At 37.0% G+C, this 18,640-nt stretch overlaps 1 protein-coding gene across 3 annotated transcripts in view; it reads left to right on the top strand.

Annotated features, from left to right (window-relative positions):
• The window catches only part of myt1b (myelin transcription factor 1b), a 50,091-nt gene that overhangs the window by 25,086 nt on the left and 6,365 nt on the right, over positions 1-18,640 (top strand). For 2 of the 3 annotated variants that reach the window (XM_052031420.1, XM_052031419.1), the window contains exons 14-21: positions 391-545; positions 1,067-1,129; positions 1,265-1,333; positions 1,825-1,887; positions 3,465-3,548; positions 13,438-13,659; positions 15,646-15,737; positions 16,770-16,873. In XM_052031420.1, the coding sequence (XP_051887380.1) occupies positions 391-545; positions 1,067-1,129; positions 1,265-1,333; positions 1,825-1,887; positions 3,465-3,548; positions 13,438-13,659; positions 15,646-15,737; positions 16,770-16,873 (852 nt within the window). The remainder of the gene's footprint in view (positions 1-390; positions 546-1,066; positions 1,130-1,264; positions 1,334-1,824; positions 1,888-3,464; positions 3,549-13,437; positions 13,660-15,645; positions 15,738-16,769; positions 16,874-18,640) is intronic. The other variant, XM_052031421.1, reaches the window with a different exon arrangement.

The raw sequence follows: 18,640 nt of genomic DNA, 5'->3' as shown, positions 1-18,640 counted from the left end.
CAACAAAGATTTCTAACAGCTAAATCAATTCAAATTATATTTATATTAATACAGCATGGATTTGCTAATAGTCTGTTCTTACTACTGCCAGTGTTGTTCAGGTTAGGTTACAATGGACCTCTGTTGTCTTGTTCAGACTTCCATTAGCAGACTAGTGACTAGCAGCTCTTTGGAAGGTTCAATGTCTTCCAAAAATGGTTTTATAATCAGTTTATAATCCATTTCCTATGGCAAACAGGCTATTGTGCACCCATCGTTTTAAAAAGTTCAGCATTTAATGAATTATGACTCCTGAGGTGTGGGAGCTAACCTATTATCATCACAGACCTTTGTAAGATAAAGAAAAGCGAAGAGAATATAGTCGCTAATCAAACACCTCTGTGATCCTAGATGGAACCTGCCACCTCTTCATTCCCTTCCTCAGAGGCAGGAGATCTGGAAGTGATGGATGAAAGTATAGAAGATAAAAAATACCCAGGGGAAGTCACAAGCTCCAGTCTGAAACTGAAATTTTCATGCAAAGATGCCAAGAAGGAATTAATAACGTAAATAAGCTTATTGCTTTAATGTTTTGTTACCTGAAGATAGCTAATGTACAGAAAGTATGAGTGTGCATGAATTGATATAATAAGATTTTGTAATTAAGTGTTTGTTACTAAAGCATATTATTTTGAGGTCCAGGACCATCTTAACTGCTGAATTTTCAATTCCCATGAGGTCTGTAATGATACTTGCATGTGCTATCATTCAGTTGCTCAGTGGGTGCCTTTTGTTGAATCACTAAGTAATGATGGCAGCATAAGAAATTAATGATAAAGATTATTTCTCCTTTCAAGCTGCTTGTTACAAATTTTTTATAGTGCAAAAGAAGCTGAGCAAGAACATTTTTAAATTGAAAAAAAACTGCAGCTATCTTATTTTGAGCAAGAGAAGCCAGATTATTGTTAGATTATTAATTAGATCAAGAATAGAGGACTGGTCAGATACATTTCCTTTGGACATTTTCTGCAGTATAAAAGGAAGCTCCCCATTCTAAGTTTTCTGTGTTTCTTCAACAACCTTTCAGCTGTCCAACTCCTGGATGTGATGGCAGTGGACACATAACTGGAAATTATGCCTCGCACCGCAGGTATTTTGTGTGTGGATTCTTTTCTGCAATTGCTACTGAATTATTTGCATCCCAATAAAAATTCAATAAATGATTTGCTTGTTTGGTGTTGTAAAAATACATCTTTATTCAATCCTACTGCTTTTTCTATTGCAGTCTTTCTGGTTGTCCATTGGCAGATAAAAGTCTAAGAAACTTAATGGCTGCCCACTCTTCAGAACTCAGGTACATTTGCTTTTAAAAACTTTCATTTTAGGCACTTACCAATAAAATTTCTCTGGTGAGATCTTATTGCTGCAATTAACAATCACTATTTTGTTCAATCATTAAAGAAATACATCAAATCTGCATTGCAAGTCTAAAAGGAGCAAGTTTTATTTGGAATTTGCAAACAATTAAAAACTACATCTTTTGCTGTTTTTAAAAATAATTATTTTCAGACTAGATTATATTATCATTGAGTCAGGCTTCTCTTTGCAAAGTTTTGCTGAATAGATAAGTGCCTGCTTCTGTTATTTTTCCATAATTTTTAGGGAAAAGTTGCAGGAAATAGCCTTTCACAAAATCAATAAATCTTTGTGTATTGGACCTTAGTCAATACAGTTAAAGCTACATTCTGTGATTCAGTTTGAAAGCAACCATTTTGTTAATCATAATGAATTGCAGGCGAGGAGAGTTTACAGAACACGCTAAACTAACTTTCCTTTCATTTTAAGGTGCCCAACTCCTGGTTGTGATGGTTCAGGTCATGTGACAGGGAACTATACTTCTCACAGAAGGTGAGGATCACAACACTAATCAGCTAAAGCACTTTAATCATATCAGATACATTTTCTTTTGGTCAGGTTTGCTGATCTAGCTCACTGGTTCCAAGACTGGAATCTGCAAACCTTGAAAGAACTTCAGGGAGATACTCAGATTTCTGTCTAAGTCTGTGTCTGTCTTGTTCCAGAAGCAGTGTCTCAAAGGAGCTTGGAATTCTGTTTCTCTGTGTCACTTACCATCGTTGTGTACATCAAGTGTGTTGTTGGTTTCCTTTATCTAGAGACAAGGGCAGAGGGTTCTCCAGGAAGTTGTCAGCATTTGGAAATGATCCTCACACAGAAATATCTGGAAATTGCTGTTGTAGGTTTAAGTTACTGTGTGTCATATGGAACTATTCCATGCTGGACAGTTTAAAATACAAGGATTAAATAAGAAATAAAATATCCTATACATCACTTCAGAGTTAATAAGGTCTAGGTTTTCTGGTAATGACTTCTGTGAAATGAACAGTAATTTTTTTATTTAAATTCTGTACATTTTTAAACTGTTCAATTACAGCACAGTTTAATTAACTTTTAGACTCCTAATCTGTCTTATTAATCAATGTCCTAAGTTCATTTTTCATTTTCAAATTAATGACAAAGTAGTAAAATAGTTTGTTACAAGATATCTCTTCTGAACAATCTAGGAATCAAAAACTTGACAGAATGACCGACTACCCTGAAAGGCTTTATGCTGTAACTAAGGAGTGAATATTACTGTTGGCAATAATAGTGCATGAACACTTATTAACATTATATGCCCACTACTTTAATTGAGACGAACAGTTTAATTTAAATGTACAATTATGTCCACAAATAAAACTGACAGAAGAAAGGTAGAGAAAATCCCTGGGCCTGATTTTTAACAGCCCCTTTGGCGCTAGGCAGGGCCTGTAGATTCATTACCCAGACAGTGCCAAAGCTCTGCCAATCCACTTAATAGGAGCCTTCCCCTTGCTCAGCTAGAATGCCCACCAGTTTCATGTGGCAAATGTGTGGCAAGCTTATCTGACAAAGTTCGGGGCAAATAGCACATGGTAGAGTGGACTGCATGTACATGCCCTGGCACTCTGCCCTCGAAGGGACGTTGATTGTTCCTCCTAAATGTTAGCGAATTCATGAGTGTTTGCTCTGTTCCAAAACATGCTGCTGATCAGTAGGAAACCTGGGCTAGTTTACTTCCCAGACACACATAACTGAAGGTTGATGCAACCCCAGAGTCGCCTGATTTTGCACTGGCCCAGATACCCGCTCCGTAGGAACAGCCCACCAACATATGGAAATAGTGCACAGCCCCACATAAGGCTTGGATCTCTTGACTGTAAAAATTGGTGGGCAGCCAGTCTATCTCCCAGTTAGCCACCTATAAGATAATATCTAAACTATTAAGTGTTCATCATCTATTATCACAATCAGTAATTTCTTCCCAAATATCTTCTCAACTAACGCACAGCAATCAAAATTATTCATTTGCGTGAGATGCGTTGATATCAAACAGCAGCAGTCATCCCCTTCATTGTCAGTCAGTCCTATTCTGGTTGTTTTTTCAGCTTGTCAGGTTGCCCACGTGCTAAGAAAAGTGGACAGAAATTAACACCTACCAAGGATGATAAGGAGGATCCTGAGCTCATGAAGTAAGTTTTGAACATATTGCTCTCCTCTGCTCTCCTGTGGCAGAAGCCAGTTCAGTTGTGTCTCACATCATCCCCCACCAGAAACCGAAAAACTGCTAAAAATCTGAACGATCTACACATCCTGTAAACAGTTAGACGTCAGCTTGTTCTTCACTAATCACACCAGCGATAGCTGCAGATCATGCAATAACAGCAACAATTTAAACTCTTATATCAGCATTAGCAAAGCAAAATCTCCCAAGGCTCTTTAGAAATGAATTTCTGAAATGAGGAGTACTTAGGAAAAGAGGCAGAGGTGACTGCAGGTTTGGTTGTTGAGATAGATTTTGAAGATACTTTCAAAATTGTGGAGAGATAAAGCAGATACGGGGGTTTGAGAAGATGATCCCAGTGTGGAAGGCTGTGGTGGTTCAAAGTGCCGTCATTAGTGAGCACAGAACAGCTCAAATTGGAAGAACAGATTCATACTGCTGGAGAAAACACTTGAGGTAAGTCAGGCCACAAACATGAAAGAAATTGAAAGAGACATGCTTTGCAGTCTGTGTGTTAGTTAAGTGTTTGTGGGGGTGGGGAAGTGTGATGATGAATGGGCAATTTTGTTAAATCTCATCCTGATACACACTGAGGAGGTGTACTTAATTATAAATGATACACTTCCTGATAATTTCTCAGAAGATATCAAGTCTATAAAACTGATCATTTTCACACAACTGTACAGAAACCGTAGGTTGAATCACAGTAATACAAAATAGTGAAAGCAAAAGTTGAGTTGCTTAAAATCTTCAGTCAGTAGCAGAGCATGTTAATACAGCATTAAGCGACTAGCAATCTAAAATTTGTGAGTTGAAAATCCACCAATGGTTGGGAAAGAGACCACTTGTCTAACCAGCTCTGTGCATACCTATGATTCCAGATCCCATCAGTTGGCTTCTAATGCCTTCTAGACGTATAGAGTCATACAGCATAGAAACAAGCCCAACTGAACCTTGCCGACTAAGCTGCCTATCCACTTGCCAGCGTTTGGCCCATATCCTTCCAAACCTTTCCTATCCATGTCCCTGTCCAACTGTCTTTTAAAAGTTGTTATTGTACCTGCCTCAACCACCTCCTGTGGCAACTTATTCTACATACATACCAACTTTTGTGTAAAAAAGTTTCCTCTCAAGCTCCTATTAAATCTCTCCGCTTTCACCTTAAACCTATGCCCTCTAGTTCTTGATTCCCATCCTGGGGAAAAGACTGAGTTTATTCACCCTATCTATGCTCCTCATGATTTTACTCACCTCTACAAGATCACCTCTCAGTCTCCTAAGCTCCATAGAATAAAGTTCTATCTTCTAAGCAATCTAGGATGGACAATTCCCACATTCCAAGAGAAAATTTAAAATATTTATGCAACGAGTTAGGTTCATGGTGGGATAGACAATATGGTTCACTTCCTTTTGTAAAATGAACTGTCTTGTCATAATGAGGTCATAGGCTTCAAATAATAAAGTGAAAAAACATCTTTTAGTTTAGAAATAGTAGTTGTTGTAGATCTAAAAATGGCGCACAGTGGTTTGAAATGTTTCACGGTGGTTATTATCTACTGAGACAAATGCTATAATGTTGGCACAGCAGCACAGCCTTGTACTGCCGACATGTACAAATCCCTGCTAAAAATAAATACTGTTGTTCTATCTACCAGTATCAAATCTCTACATATTCAGCATCCAAAAAGATAAACAATTTTTCAGTTATTTCCACTACTAATACCTAACAAAGTCAAGAAGCATTTGCATTTATTGTGTGGAGTGTACATAGTAAGTGTTAAAAGGTGGTCCACTAATTTTGCATAATATTTTGCACTGATAATGAAAGTTAACTGTGTTCACGTAATTAGAAATATCTGCTTTTGGTATAAGGAAAGCATTTTTTAACCTCCCTGTGAGTGGAGCATGAGGGGAGGGGCAGTGGGGGAAATACTGCAAAAGGATACCTACTCAGTATCAACAGCCCTCAAGCATATGGAAGTGATGCATACCCCTCTGAAAGGCTCAGGTCTCTTGATGGCAAGAATTGTTGGGCAGTCAGCATATCTCCTGGTTAGCCACCCAAAAGTCAATATCTAGTAAGTGTTCATATCTATTATCACAATCAGTAATTATTTCCCAAATATCTTTTCAACTAATGCATGAATTTTTTTTATTATTCTTTATTTCAATTTACAAATTGAATGCTTTTCCCAGACTGGTGAAAAACTGGAATCTCTTTATGATAGTCTTTTAACATTCCTAAAGCTGATGACCTGATTAGGTTTTATGAAAGTCCCAACATTTACTAACGTGGTTGTGAACATAATAGATTTTTGTGTTAAAAAAACTCAGCAAAAATTATGGAAACCTGATTTATCCAGGAAGCACTGGGTTGTGAAAGGACCACGTTCCAGTTTGCACAAGTTCCTTTTGTAGAACAGCTATTCCTTCCAGTCTTATTCACTACACAATGTATTTTTTTTTCCTTTTAATAGCAATCTCTCCATAAGCCATAGAATGGAATAAGGAATTAAAACCTCTAGCAAACATCACTGCCAATAGAACGAGCTTCCATTGGTCACTTTAGATTGAAAACTCGAAAGCCTTTTTGAGGGTGTGGAAATTCAAGGAAGCAGTTCAGCCGTGCAGCTAAATCATGTTCCACACCCTGGCAACAGAGTCATTTAAGTATTTGGGGCAAACACCAATGTCTATGGTGATTGAACAGAAGTACGTGCTGTGCTGGAATAATAGAAGTTAGGCCAACACCATTATGTTACCCAATGGCCCAAATCAAACCAAAGCAAAAACTGCCAAGAATGATAACAGAAGATTTACTTGATTGGAAGACTTTACATTTAGTGATAAATTAAACTCTCAAAGATCTCTCAGTTCCTTTCCTGTTTGCTAAGGCGATGCCAGAGCCCTTTCTCAGCAATAAACTGGGTAGAATTCCAAAGGTATCTTAGTCATGGCTCGTAAGTTGTCCTGTTGTCACTGGACATAATAGCTGTAGGTTTAAGAAAGGCTTTTGACCAAAATAATAGGGCAAATAAACAAAGAAATGCAAAACACAGCCCTCCCCCGACTAGAATCTTCAGACCTTTCTTTCTAATTTGTTATTATTATGCAGTTGTTTTAAAAATACATTGCCCGAGAAACATATGGATATAAACTATTCGGCATGCTGTTAACATGTGGCCCTATATAGTACTGTGTTGCTGGAAGCAGACACGAGCTGCACCTCCTGCAGTTAAAACAGTGCATTGGCCATTCTTCTTCTTGGGGTAGTTTCCTTGGACTTGAAAATGTCTACCTTCCACTCCAGTTTTGTGGGTTTGGGATGGCAGGTGAGGTTACAGTGCCACCCCCTATATTCTCTGCTAGAGATAGAGCAGCAGGTGCTCAATGGAGTAGGTCGCTGAGTAGTTTTGTAGGTGCTGCATTCTTTCTGCAGTTTATACTTGTCTCAATATAATCCCAAATACTACTTCTACATTTTGAGAGGTCAGAGGCCAGGGATTCTCATGAGCCTGTGAACTTGTTACATTTTTTAAAGGAAGCTTTGAGAGCATCCCTGAACCATTTCTTCCGTCCACCTGGAATCTCTTGCCCAGAATAGAGTGTCTGCTACAGGAGTCTGGTGTCAGTCGTGCCAACAACATGGTCTGCCATTGGTTTGCTTATTCTGCCAGTAGGCATGAAGGATTTAGTGGAAACAACATTGTAGGTAACTCTCCAGTGCCTTGAGGTACCTCCTAAAGCTAGTCCATGTGTCAGATGTGTACAGAGGGCAGGGATCACTGCTGCTCATCTTCATCTTCAAGTTAGTGCAAATGATGGAAATATGAAATAAGAGCAAATTATGGAAGATCTCAATAGACATTCTTTGAGATAAAGGAATAGAGTTAACGTAAGCTTGATGACCTTTCAATGACCTGCTGAGTATTTCCAGCACTTTCTGTTTTAAGTAAATCGGGGAAGAGTAAGGTATATGGTTATGTATTATCATTTGACACAGTCTGCTTCAATTTAAACCCTTATATTGTGTTTTCATTGAAGCATATACTGGGCCATTACCAATTCATCATTGCCATTCAAACTGTTCTTCTTGACTGTGCAGCTTCAGCTATCAACTGCACAGAATGGATATGGATTTTGTATTTTGTTCAGTCTTTTTTAATGGAAAATCACGCTGGAGATGATACTGAGTTAAATTTTAGTTAGATTCCCTCTCTTTTTGGACAAAAGATACCAGCCTAGTAATTGTTCTTTACAGGTACAATAACCAGAGGAGCACATATAAGTATACAGCCTTAATGAAGTCTGAAGGCCTGCAAAAGTTGGGCATCAGGCCTCATTTACATCATTTCAATGAGCTGCCTGTTGATTCTTCCAAAGTCTTCTTGCCTATTTAAACAGTTGAATATTCAACCTGATCGTTATCCTACTCAATGTAATTCATTATGGTAGAGGTGTTATACACTCATATATACGTTTATGAAATGCTGTTTCAGATGAAGAACGAGAAATGTTTTTACCTATTATTGAATCAAACATCTTTCAGGCATTCTTAAGGCAGAAAGCATCACTTCATGAGTTTGGCACATCTTTTCCCACAAAGTATATGTAATGCAATCAAATTTCTCCACCAACAAACTCTTATCAAATCAATCTCTACAGAAAGACGTCTTCTAATAGTTAAGGTGAAATAGCTCCATAATAAGCATATTTATTGCAAAATATGCTTATTTTGCTATTCAATAGCAGCTTCCATTTATGCCTGTTCACCTTTTTAGATTGCTGTGGTTTGCATCTGTATAGTTGATGATAATGTAATAGGAGTACCATTAATGTGACCTTCACAGCAACGTATTCCCAAATTAATGGAAGCAGTTAATAACTGATTCAAGGCTTCAATCCTGAATTTACACCCACACTCCTGATGGATGAATGTCATTATTAAAATTTAATTTAGAATTATTCTGATACCGTTACTAAACTGCATTGCTAAACACTTCTCAGAAAATTATATTCTTGAGGAGGTTTATCTAATGTACAGGATAAAACTCCAATTGATGTATTATTATCCAGAATATTTATATCAAGTAGTTTTTCAAAGTAGAGTTCATTTTCTTTGCTTCGTATCATAAAAATTCATTAAACCAAATGGACCGTACTGATTGACAACTATGTGGTTGATGATTATAAAGGCACTACTTACTATTTGTAGTGTAACTTTTTTATTATTTTCTTAGTTTGCAGGTTCATTAGGTTCTGGAATCACATTTTCAAAATTATTTCTTGATTTCCAATTTGAACTTTTGAATAATATGCCATAAACTAAATCAACATGTTATTTTATTGCAATAAAATGTTATAGTTGAGCCTCAAATTGAGCAATTAGGAGCAATTCCTGGTGTCTGAATCTCAAACGTTTGGCCTTTTGGTGGGTGCAAACCTCCCACTGACATATATGCATTTATTATGCACTTATTATACTTCCTCAATGGCACCTTTAAAATCTTTCTCCCATGGAATTAAACAGTATGCGGTTTGACACAATGCATTTACAAGATTAACAGGCAAAAACACAGACTCCTAGGGTATGACATTAGTCGCGATGGAAGCATAAAATGGGCAGTTGACCTCCAGTCTGATTTCCTTATGACTCAGAATGTAAGCTGAGCTGCTAATTCACAATTACATGTTTTACAGTTCTGCTCAAGACCACATTTAACTCACTTTCAAAAAGGATATGAATTTTAAAAACAGTGCTAAGTATATTCTGCTTGTGATTTTACTGGCTTTTCAAACCTTTTTTATTCATATCATTTTTGCTAACCTGAGCAAAAATTGTAAATTTTGCCATGTGTTAATGAGGGCTAAAAGATGATATATTTAAATAATGAACTCAGTAGCACTAAAGTACAATTATCTTAAGATATATTGCCTTATAGAGGAGAGGAAACATATGGAAGAGCAATGTTTAACAGCCTCTTTCCCAGTTGCAACTCTCAATGCATTTTATATCAAGGGACTGCTGTTTAATTAATCAATTATCTCTGTGCATGCTAAAGGAACAATTTGCACCAGATGCTAAGTATAACAAGTTTAGCTTTTCTAATTGTCATTACAAGTTGCCAGGTTTTTTATTACTTTTTGTTATCGTATATATATGTAGGTTAGTGTGCTCTGCTGGTTAAAGCTTTGATAGAAATTAGGGGTGAATGGACTTCACTCACACAAAGCCATGCTGACTTTCACTAATGAGGTCTACGCTTTTCCAAAGGTGATTAAATCTCATCCCTAAAAATCTTCTTCCGTAATTTCCCTTCCACTGATGTAAGGTTCACTGGTCTATAATTTCCTGGTAAAAATCATATTAATCTGACATTTCAATATCCCTGAAATTCCACCACCTCTTGCTTCTCCAACATATGTAATCCTAAAGGGAAGCTCATGAGGCAAAGTTAAGGGGACTTTTCCAAATAAAATGAAGGTCATTTATTGTCTGTTACATGGCATGGTCAGTATTTTAATTAACCGCCATGAAATACACCTCACCATGCAGTGTTCTGAGAGAACCACTATAATCTTTACAAATACATATAACCGACATCATTAAGCAAGGATAACACATCAATAAATGCAGTTTTCACTATATATTTCTGCAGTTTCTCTTAATTTGGGCAAGTTCAGTGAATGGATCATAGAATTTTAAGCCTAAATTATGTCCAGCTTCAATGATGTTTTTTGTGATCTTTACATTAATTTTAAGGACATTATGATGGAAGTAAACCCGACCCACAAAAATTACAATAATAATGAAATTGACAATTGATTGTGAAATAATCATAATTGGGAATTTTCACTAATTGCAGTTTATTTGCAAGAAACTCCTAAAGTTAAATTGGAACTTACGGCCAAAAGGTGTGTTTATGAAAAGTGTTAGACTGATTTAGTTTACAATTTATACCTCAATTATGTATACATTTTTGTAAGTCATTTTTGCTTATTTAAAATAAGAGTTATTCAAAGATGTACTGATATCACAATTTACAATACATATTTTTTGTGATTAAGATCACTTTCACCAGTATTCTTCTTACCGCTCCTAAATATATCGAGGAATATTCTTAAAGCATTTTTTTAATTCTTTGTTTTAAAATTGAGATTCTATGTGACATGTTCTATATTCAGCAGTAGGCAAATATGTTTCAGTAGAAACTTGGGAAGCAAAACAAAACAAAGATGTAACTCTGGGCATAATTAATCACAAATTCTAATATTTATCCTCATATTTTAAAATGTAACTTTATTACAGATACAGGTGACTCCCACCTTACATAGGGTTTGCGTTCCTGAAAAGTGGTACATATCATGATTTGAAAAAATTAATTTGTGTTTATTTATTTACTTTTTCACAGAAATGAGAGTGAATTTTATTGTGTATCTGATTTTTTTGGGTACTGCTTTGTGAATTCTGTAAGGATGAATTTCTGTAACCTGAATGGCTATAACGCAGAGGTCACCTGTACAAAGCTGTCTTTAAAAAAAATCATCTTTGAATGGTCTGACCTGCATTAATGTTACTGTATTAGTATCATTTCCAGAATGAGAATCAGTAGTGAAATAGCAGTGAAAACATTTGTGATATAGTCAGTTACATTTTACAGTGAAACCAAGAGTCTAAATTGACCACATGCTAAGTAAATGAAATTCTAATTGGCACTTCCTATAGGAACTGAATGGAACTTGTGCCCTGATAGCTGTTCCAACATTTTATGCTTTGGTGATTTTGGCAGGCTGCATCTGGAGCCTCAAAATCATGGAATCACCTTGGGTAAAATTGGCAGGTGACAAGAATACTTGACTTGAGCACCCAAAGATCCAAATTCATGACATATTGGCATCTTAAGATTTGAAATTGTCAATTTACAAGCAGTTTAATTATCTAAATTTGCTTTTTTTTCTCTTCTGGAATATAATGGCCTTTCAGAAATATGTAAAATTAAACACTACTCCACTTTAGCACCAATCAGTGCAACTAACCACCAGGCTATGGTAAAGCCATAAAGCCGAAAAATATATCATGGCTGTGCTTGGAAAATAAGTTGTTTAAGTAAAGCAAAGTCATAAATATTGCTTATGACAGGAGAATAGATTCGTGGATTTGACTGTAGAGTCAACACCTCTTTAATTTAGCTCACCATGACATATTAGTTACATCTAATAATATAATTGCACAATAACTGTCAAGTTAAAGTAGTACAGTAAAAGTAGCAATTTTGACTTCCCATTTTCTTGAATAAGTGTGTATCATTCTGGAGTTATACTTTGCATAAAGGAAAATGAATGTACTGTAGTTGTTGCAAGCCAATTATCTCAGCCCCAGGACATCTCTGTAGGATTTCTTCAGGCCAAAATCCCAGTAACGTGGGCCCAAACACCTCAGCTTGCTTTATCAGTGACCTTCCTTCCATGAACATGCAATCATCATGATGATGGTTCACTGATGATTGCAATGTTGATTATTCACTGATGATTACACAGTGATCTTTTCCATTCACAACCCCTCAGATAATGTAGCAGTCAAAGCCTGCATAGCATTCATTCTTGACTGATAAGTGGCAAGTATATTCATGCCACACAAATCCCAGCATTGTCCATTGCTAAGAAAGCCACCTCATGTTGACTTTCAACAGCATTATTATCATTAAATCACACAGTTTCCTCGTCTTGCTGGTCATCATTGACCAGAGACATAAATGAACCAGCCACATAAATATTCTGACTATGACAGCAGGTCAGAGGTTGTGCATCCTGAGGGGTAAGACACTCTTCAAGAGCTGGGTGAGAATTCTGCAACCCAACCCTAACTGCACTGCAGAAGCATCTTCAATAGACAAACTACAATGTTAAACACCACACCATCCCTTCTCGGGAACAATTATGGATAGTCAGTGGATGCTGGCCCTCTCAGCAATGCAACATCCCATGAATGAATAAAAAATATAAGTTCTTGTAGGCAAGTGCGAGCTGGAAAGTCAGTCATCATGGTACTTGTCAGAATTGTGAGAGCTTCATTAGCAGCCAAATGTTATTCAGATTATGGTATAATGAGATGGCCCATGATTTTCTCAATTTTTTTTGGTTTTCCACTACACTAAATTCACCCATTTAAAATAGGCATTAAAATACAGAGAGTTTATTATCCTTTAGAGCAATAGAATGAAATCCTGTGAGTTTTATAAAGAGCATATGATCTGCCCTGTTAAATTATCACCCAAGCTGTGAAGATGAAATCTATCCCTGTTTTTGTAAAAAAAATTACATTTGGTAGAGACATTAACTGGTTCATTTAAAAACAGCTAAATGCAGAACACATTTTTAAAAACAGCTCAAAAGAATTTGCAACTGAGTAAAAGTAAAAAATATTGGCTGATTTACATAGTTACTTAAATTGTATGTCTTGTGCTCATTCATCGCATATCACATATCACAAAGTGTCAAGCTTTATAAATGCAAAACCATGTTTATAAAAAGGAAAGAACCAGTCATTGACTGGGGCTTGAAATTTACATGCAATTTAACCTCTAATTAATGTTGGTTACAAGAAACTACAATAATCCCATGTTGTAATTGGGTAGTGGCTAAAGGATGTGTTTGGTTAACAACTAAACATAGCCACACTCTGGATTTACTGTAAACCAAGGGAAGATCCTCTACACATAGCTCTTTTACATTTGCACTTCCATTATTTTGATTATATTTTGAATACATTTTTCTGAATTTTTGACATTTCTGCCTTTCATCGTGTTGGCAGTATTAGAACAAATAGCCAGCAGCATCAAGTCTCTGTTTTCCTTTAGATGTCCTGTTCCTGGATGTGATGGGCTCGGGCATGTAAGCGGCAAGTATGCATCACATCGCAGTGCATCTGGCTGTCCTTTGGCTGCTCGCAGACAAAAGGAAGGATTCCACAACGGGTCACCATTTACTTGGAAACCTGTGAAAGGAGATGGGCCAGCCTGTCCAACCCCAGGATGTGATGGGTCAGGGCACGCTAATGGGAGTTTCCTTACACATAGAAGGTATATAACGTTGTCCTTTAATTAGTATAGCAACAAAACTTATAACTTAAGCAGCCACAGTGAATCTTCTAGTTGTATTATTGTTAAATTGCAGTCCTGATCTATTAATTTGAAATCCTGAAATTTTAACAAGACTTTTTCTCTTTATCAAGTAAAGGCTTTAAACATTTTAAAATAAATGGGTTAATATCTCCACTGAAAAAGCAGTGAGGAGTTTAAGAGATTATAGTCCATGTTTGTCTTTCAGTCAATATCCAACATGGCTTGCTTTTTTATTAGAAATACTACTCTTTCTCCAGTCCATGGTATTTCTAATGGGTGAAATCTATCAATACATCCAGATGGGGTATGGTGTTGGTAAATCAAACACATGATATAGAAGTGTGAGGAATGGGGAAATAGTACAGTATTGAACTTCCGAATGCAAAATCAAATAGCATTTAGGCGATGCTGCAACTTTATAATTAGATGTAGCTATAATGCTGGCATTGCTAGCACCCCTGGAGGAAACTGTGCTCCCTGACTTGCTCTGTCTTGAAAATAATATTTTATTACCACTGAGCAAAATGTGAAAAACAACTTTGTTAGCGTTAATCTTAATCTGTTAAAAATACAACTCTTCATTATTTGAAATACTAATAGAAGCCTGGGATTTACAGTTGGTAATATTGGCAAGAATCTAGTGCACTCAAGTGCAATTCCTGGATCCACTATTTTAGTGAAGACAGTAAAATTGGAGACAGAAAATTATCATGGGATTGCATAGAAAATTTGACTACTAATTGCACCAGTGGTAATTTCTATGCTGATACCTTTTAAGTTAGAGTCATAGAGTCATACAGCACAGAAACCGGCCATTCGGCCCAACTCGTCCACATCAACCAGTGGGCACCCTTCCATATTAACCCATCTCCCAGAACTTGGTCCATAGCCTTCTATACCTAGGTGATTCAAGTTCTCATCTGGACACTTCTCAAATGCTGTCAGTGACCCAGCTTCAACCATTGTCTCAGGCAATGCATTCCAAGTACCCTCCACTTCCTGGGTGAAGAAAGCCCCCTTCATATCCTCTCTACTCTTCCCCCTTGCTCTAAATCTATGACCTCTAGTTTTATCTTCCTCTGATACGGAGTAAAGGTTGCTGCAGGCTATCCTATCCATAGCCCTCATAATTTTATATACCTCAATCATCTCCTTTCTTAACCTTCTCAGCTCCAGTGAGGACAGACTTAGCTTCTCCAGTCTCTACTCATAATTGCTTGCTCAATCCCAGGCAACATCCTGGTGATTGTCCTCTCCTGCATGCTCTCCAGTATTATCACACCCTTCCTATTGTAAGGTGACCAGAACTGCACACAATACTCCAGCTGAGGTCCAGCCAAGGTTTTATAAAGTTGGAGCATAACCTCCCTACTTCTGTATTCAATGCTCCAACTAATGAAGGCTAATATCCTATATGCCTTTCTAACCACATTACCTACCTGTGCTGCCACCTTCAAGGATCTGTGGACTTGTACTCCAAGGTCCCTCTGTTCCTCAATACTCCCTGAGACCCTACCACTCTTGATGTATGTCTTAAGCTTCATTAGTACTCCCAAAATGCATCTCTTCACATTTGTCTGGAATAAGCTCCATCCGCCATTTTTCAGCCCATTTCACCAATACATTGCTATGTCTCTGCAATCTGAGACTACCTTCTACACTATAACAACTCTGCCATTCTTGGTATCATCCATGAACTTACTGATCATGTCTCCCACATTCACATTCAAGTCATTCACATACCCTAGCAAGTGTCCCAGCACCAATCCTTGTGGGACGCCACTAGTCACAAGCTACTGAAATTGTTTATTATGTTTTCATTATTTTACTTTAATTCCAGTTTTTGATAAAAGTACATCCATAAATCTGTAGACAAAGTTATTAGGTTTAACTCACTCAATTAACTTGTTCACTCTTGTAACTTTTATTTTGCCTCTTTTTTAGTCTTTCTGGCTGTCCAAGGGCTACTTTGGCCATGAAGAAAGCAAAATTCTCAGGGGAGGATCTCCTAACAACAAAATTTAGAGCTAGTGATGGTAAGATACAAAGGGAAATGAAATTTAATGCAGTTTTCCATCGTGATTTGAAACCACGTAAATACTATTTACAAGGCCACTGTTTCACAGCTTCAGAGAAAATGCTTGGAATACAGAAACCTATCCCTTACTAAACGTTGGTATCCATTAATCACAAACAGAATTTGATTTTCAGGGTTATTGTAAATCAGTAATTTGTATTATAAGATAACTTGTTTGTTTTCTACAAATGCAAAAATATGTTTATGAATAAATAAAAAATATCTATTGGAATACAATATTCACTTTGACCCTAAACCATTAATGTACAAAGTAATTAGAACTTCAGAGAGAGACAAAGCTAGCAACAGAGTGATGCTTTTGATTATCTTAATGGGAAGGAAAGTGCTGGGGAGTATTCCCTGTTTATATGAGAAAATTATACTCACCATGTGTGTCTTATAAATAGGTAATGCTGTGGCCAATCCAAAAGCACTTAAACAAGATTGCTTTTTGTACTGAAGTTTGGTGGTGATAGCTAGTACAGGGAATCATCTCCAAATGGGTCAGTTGTATACATTGATAGGTTAGATCAGAACAGCCTGAGAGCAATTCCCAACATTGGCCAGCCAGAGTAAACCTTCATTATGGGCTAATACATTTGTATTCACAACATCTAGAATTAGTTTTTAATGTCAACTGACTCCAAAGCAGTCCATGGCAAGCCTACCAGAAATGGAGCCACTTTACAAGTTCACATCACTGGAAACTCTGGAGTAGAGCAACGAGATCCCACTTATGACATTAAAGTAAATGGTTTCTAACTATTTAGTGGGATATTGAAGGGGAATTACTTTAAAAAAAAGTAAGCACTTTCCCAACATTTTCCTTCACTCACTGAACATGTGAAATTATTTTTTTGCAAATAACATCAGGTAAGAACTTAATGCATTCATGTGAATAAGTTAAGAATACTTCGACTAAAATAACAAAGATGGAATGTTATACAAACATTTTCAAGGCGGGCTCAAATACACTTTTGTTTCCTTACAGCAATAGAGAATGATGAAGAAATTAAACAACTTGACAAAGAGATCAGTGAACTAAATGAATCCAACACAGAGATGGAATCCAATATGGTGAAGTTGCAATCACAGGTATAAATTAAAGAGAGCAGTCATGGCCAGCATGGTGGCAAAGTAGTTAGTGCTGCTGCCTCATGTTTACAGGGATCTGGGTTTGATCCTGACCTCAGGTGCATTCTTTGCAGGGTTTGCACATTCTCTCCATGACTGCATGAGTTTCCTCTGCTGCTCTGGTTTCCTCCCACATCCCAAACATAGGTCAATTGGCTACTACAGTTAACCTACAGTAAAGGTAAAACAAATCAGAGGAGACTTGATGGGCTTGTGTGAGAGAAAATGTTGCAGGGGCACAGGGAAATAAGGAGAGGGGAATGGCACTGATGGGATTATGCCCTGGGAACCAGCATGGACCTGATTGGCCAAATGACATCCTTCTTTGCTACTTTAAGTATAAACATTTTCACAAGAAGTCATATCTTACAGTAATTTTACCCGTGTGTTATCACAGCAGAAACACAAATTACTAAATTTAAATCATGCTATTTTCAGCAGAACTGGATAAAAATCAAACCTGAACACGTTAAGGTTCCCATTAAACTCACCAAGGCCTATTTCCAGTGCTCCCTTTGAACATGCTGGGACCCCATTTCCCATGCTCTCTACTGATTGGGACCCTGATTCTCACACTCTCTTTAAATTCACTGGGGCCGCAGTTCACATGCTCCTGATAGACACTTTGGGGTCGCTGTTCTCTTGCTCCTTTTAAACCCACCTGAGCCCCATTTCTTCCTCTCCTTTTAAACTAACCAGGGCCCTATTTCCTGTGCTTCTTTAAAATTTGCCAATCCCTGTTTCCCATGCTCCCTTGAAACATACCAGGGCCCTGTTTCTTGTTCTCTCTTTAAACCTAGCAGGTTCACTGCTAAATGGATTATACTGTATAACATCTGAAAATAAGTGAATTAAAAGTGTTTTGGGGTGTTAATAGGAATAACATCCAATATTATGGAAAATCTGCCAGTCACGAGTGTGCTGGATTAACAAGAGTTTTACTGTATTTAATTATTTAACATATGAAATATATCAGGTTATAAAACACAAAATTGTTGTTAAATATGCGATTAACTTTTGTCGTCGGTCACACATATGGTGATTTGGCACCAGCACTGTTTTACTTGAGAAAGTTTATGAAGAACAAAACAATTCAAAATATTTTTGATTTGGACATTACAATATTATCACAAGATCTTTCTTCTATGCAAAAGCTTGAAGCTAAGTAAAGGTGCCTTTACCTTCCTCTGCCTCAGAAGGACATCCTTTACGTCAGCAGAAAGATTTTTTTAATTTGCCATACCAACTAGCTTTGGCCTCTCTGAGTGGCACCCATGATTACTCTCATGTTTTTGTCATAAATTCATATGATTGGAACTGAACTGTGACCTACCAGATTCATGCCACATCATTACCAAAACAGGCAGCAAATCAAGAAGGCCTTTGTCTTAATAGCTGGATTTGAACCAAGGTGCAAGGGGTGAGAAACAATTTGTCCCAACAGTTGATCTTCTAACTGAACACCTCAAAGTAATACACTGTTCATCTAGAAATATGCCATTTGCATTTACCTATTAGTCTCTTTTTTACCATTCATTCATTTACTCAGTGGTAAGGACACCATTTATTGCCCATCTCTAATGGTGGAAAAGGAAGCCATAAATAATTTCTGTGGGTTTAACTGTGTGCATTAACATATTCTGTCGTGTGGTGGCTTCATCATCTAATGAAGTCACTTTATTCTTACATAAATATATGGAGGAATGCTTATTTTTGTAAAGCATGTTA

The sequence above is a fragment of the Pristis pectinata genome, chromosome 16, assembly GCF_009764475.1.
Source record: "Pristis pectinata isolate sPriPec2 chromosome 16, sPriPec2.1.pri, whole genome shotgun sequence".
NCBI classification, from domain to species: Eukaryota; Metazoa; Chordata; class Chondrichthyes; order Rhinopristiformes; family Pristidae; genus Pristis; species Pristis pectinata.
The sequence above is the reverse complement of the archived record's forward strand: the minus strand, read 5'-3'. Positions and strand labels throughout refer to the sequence as shown.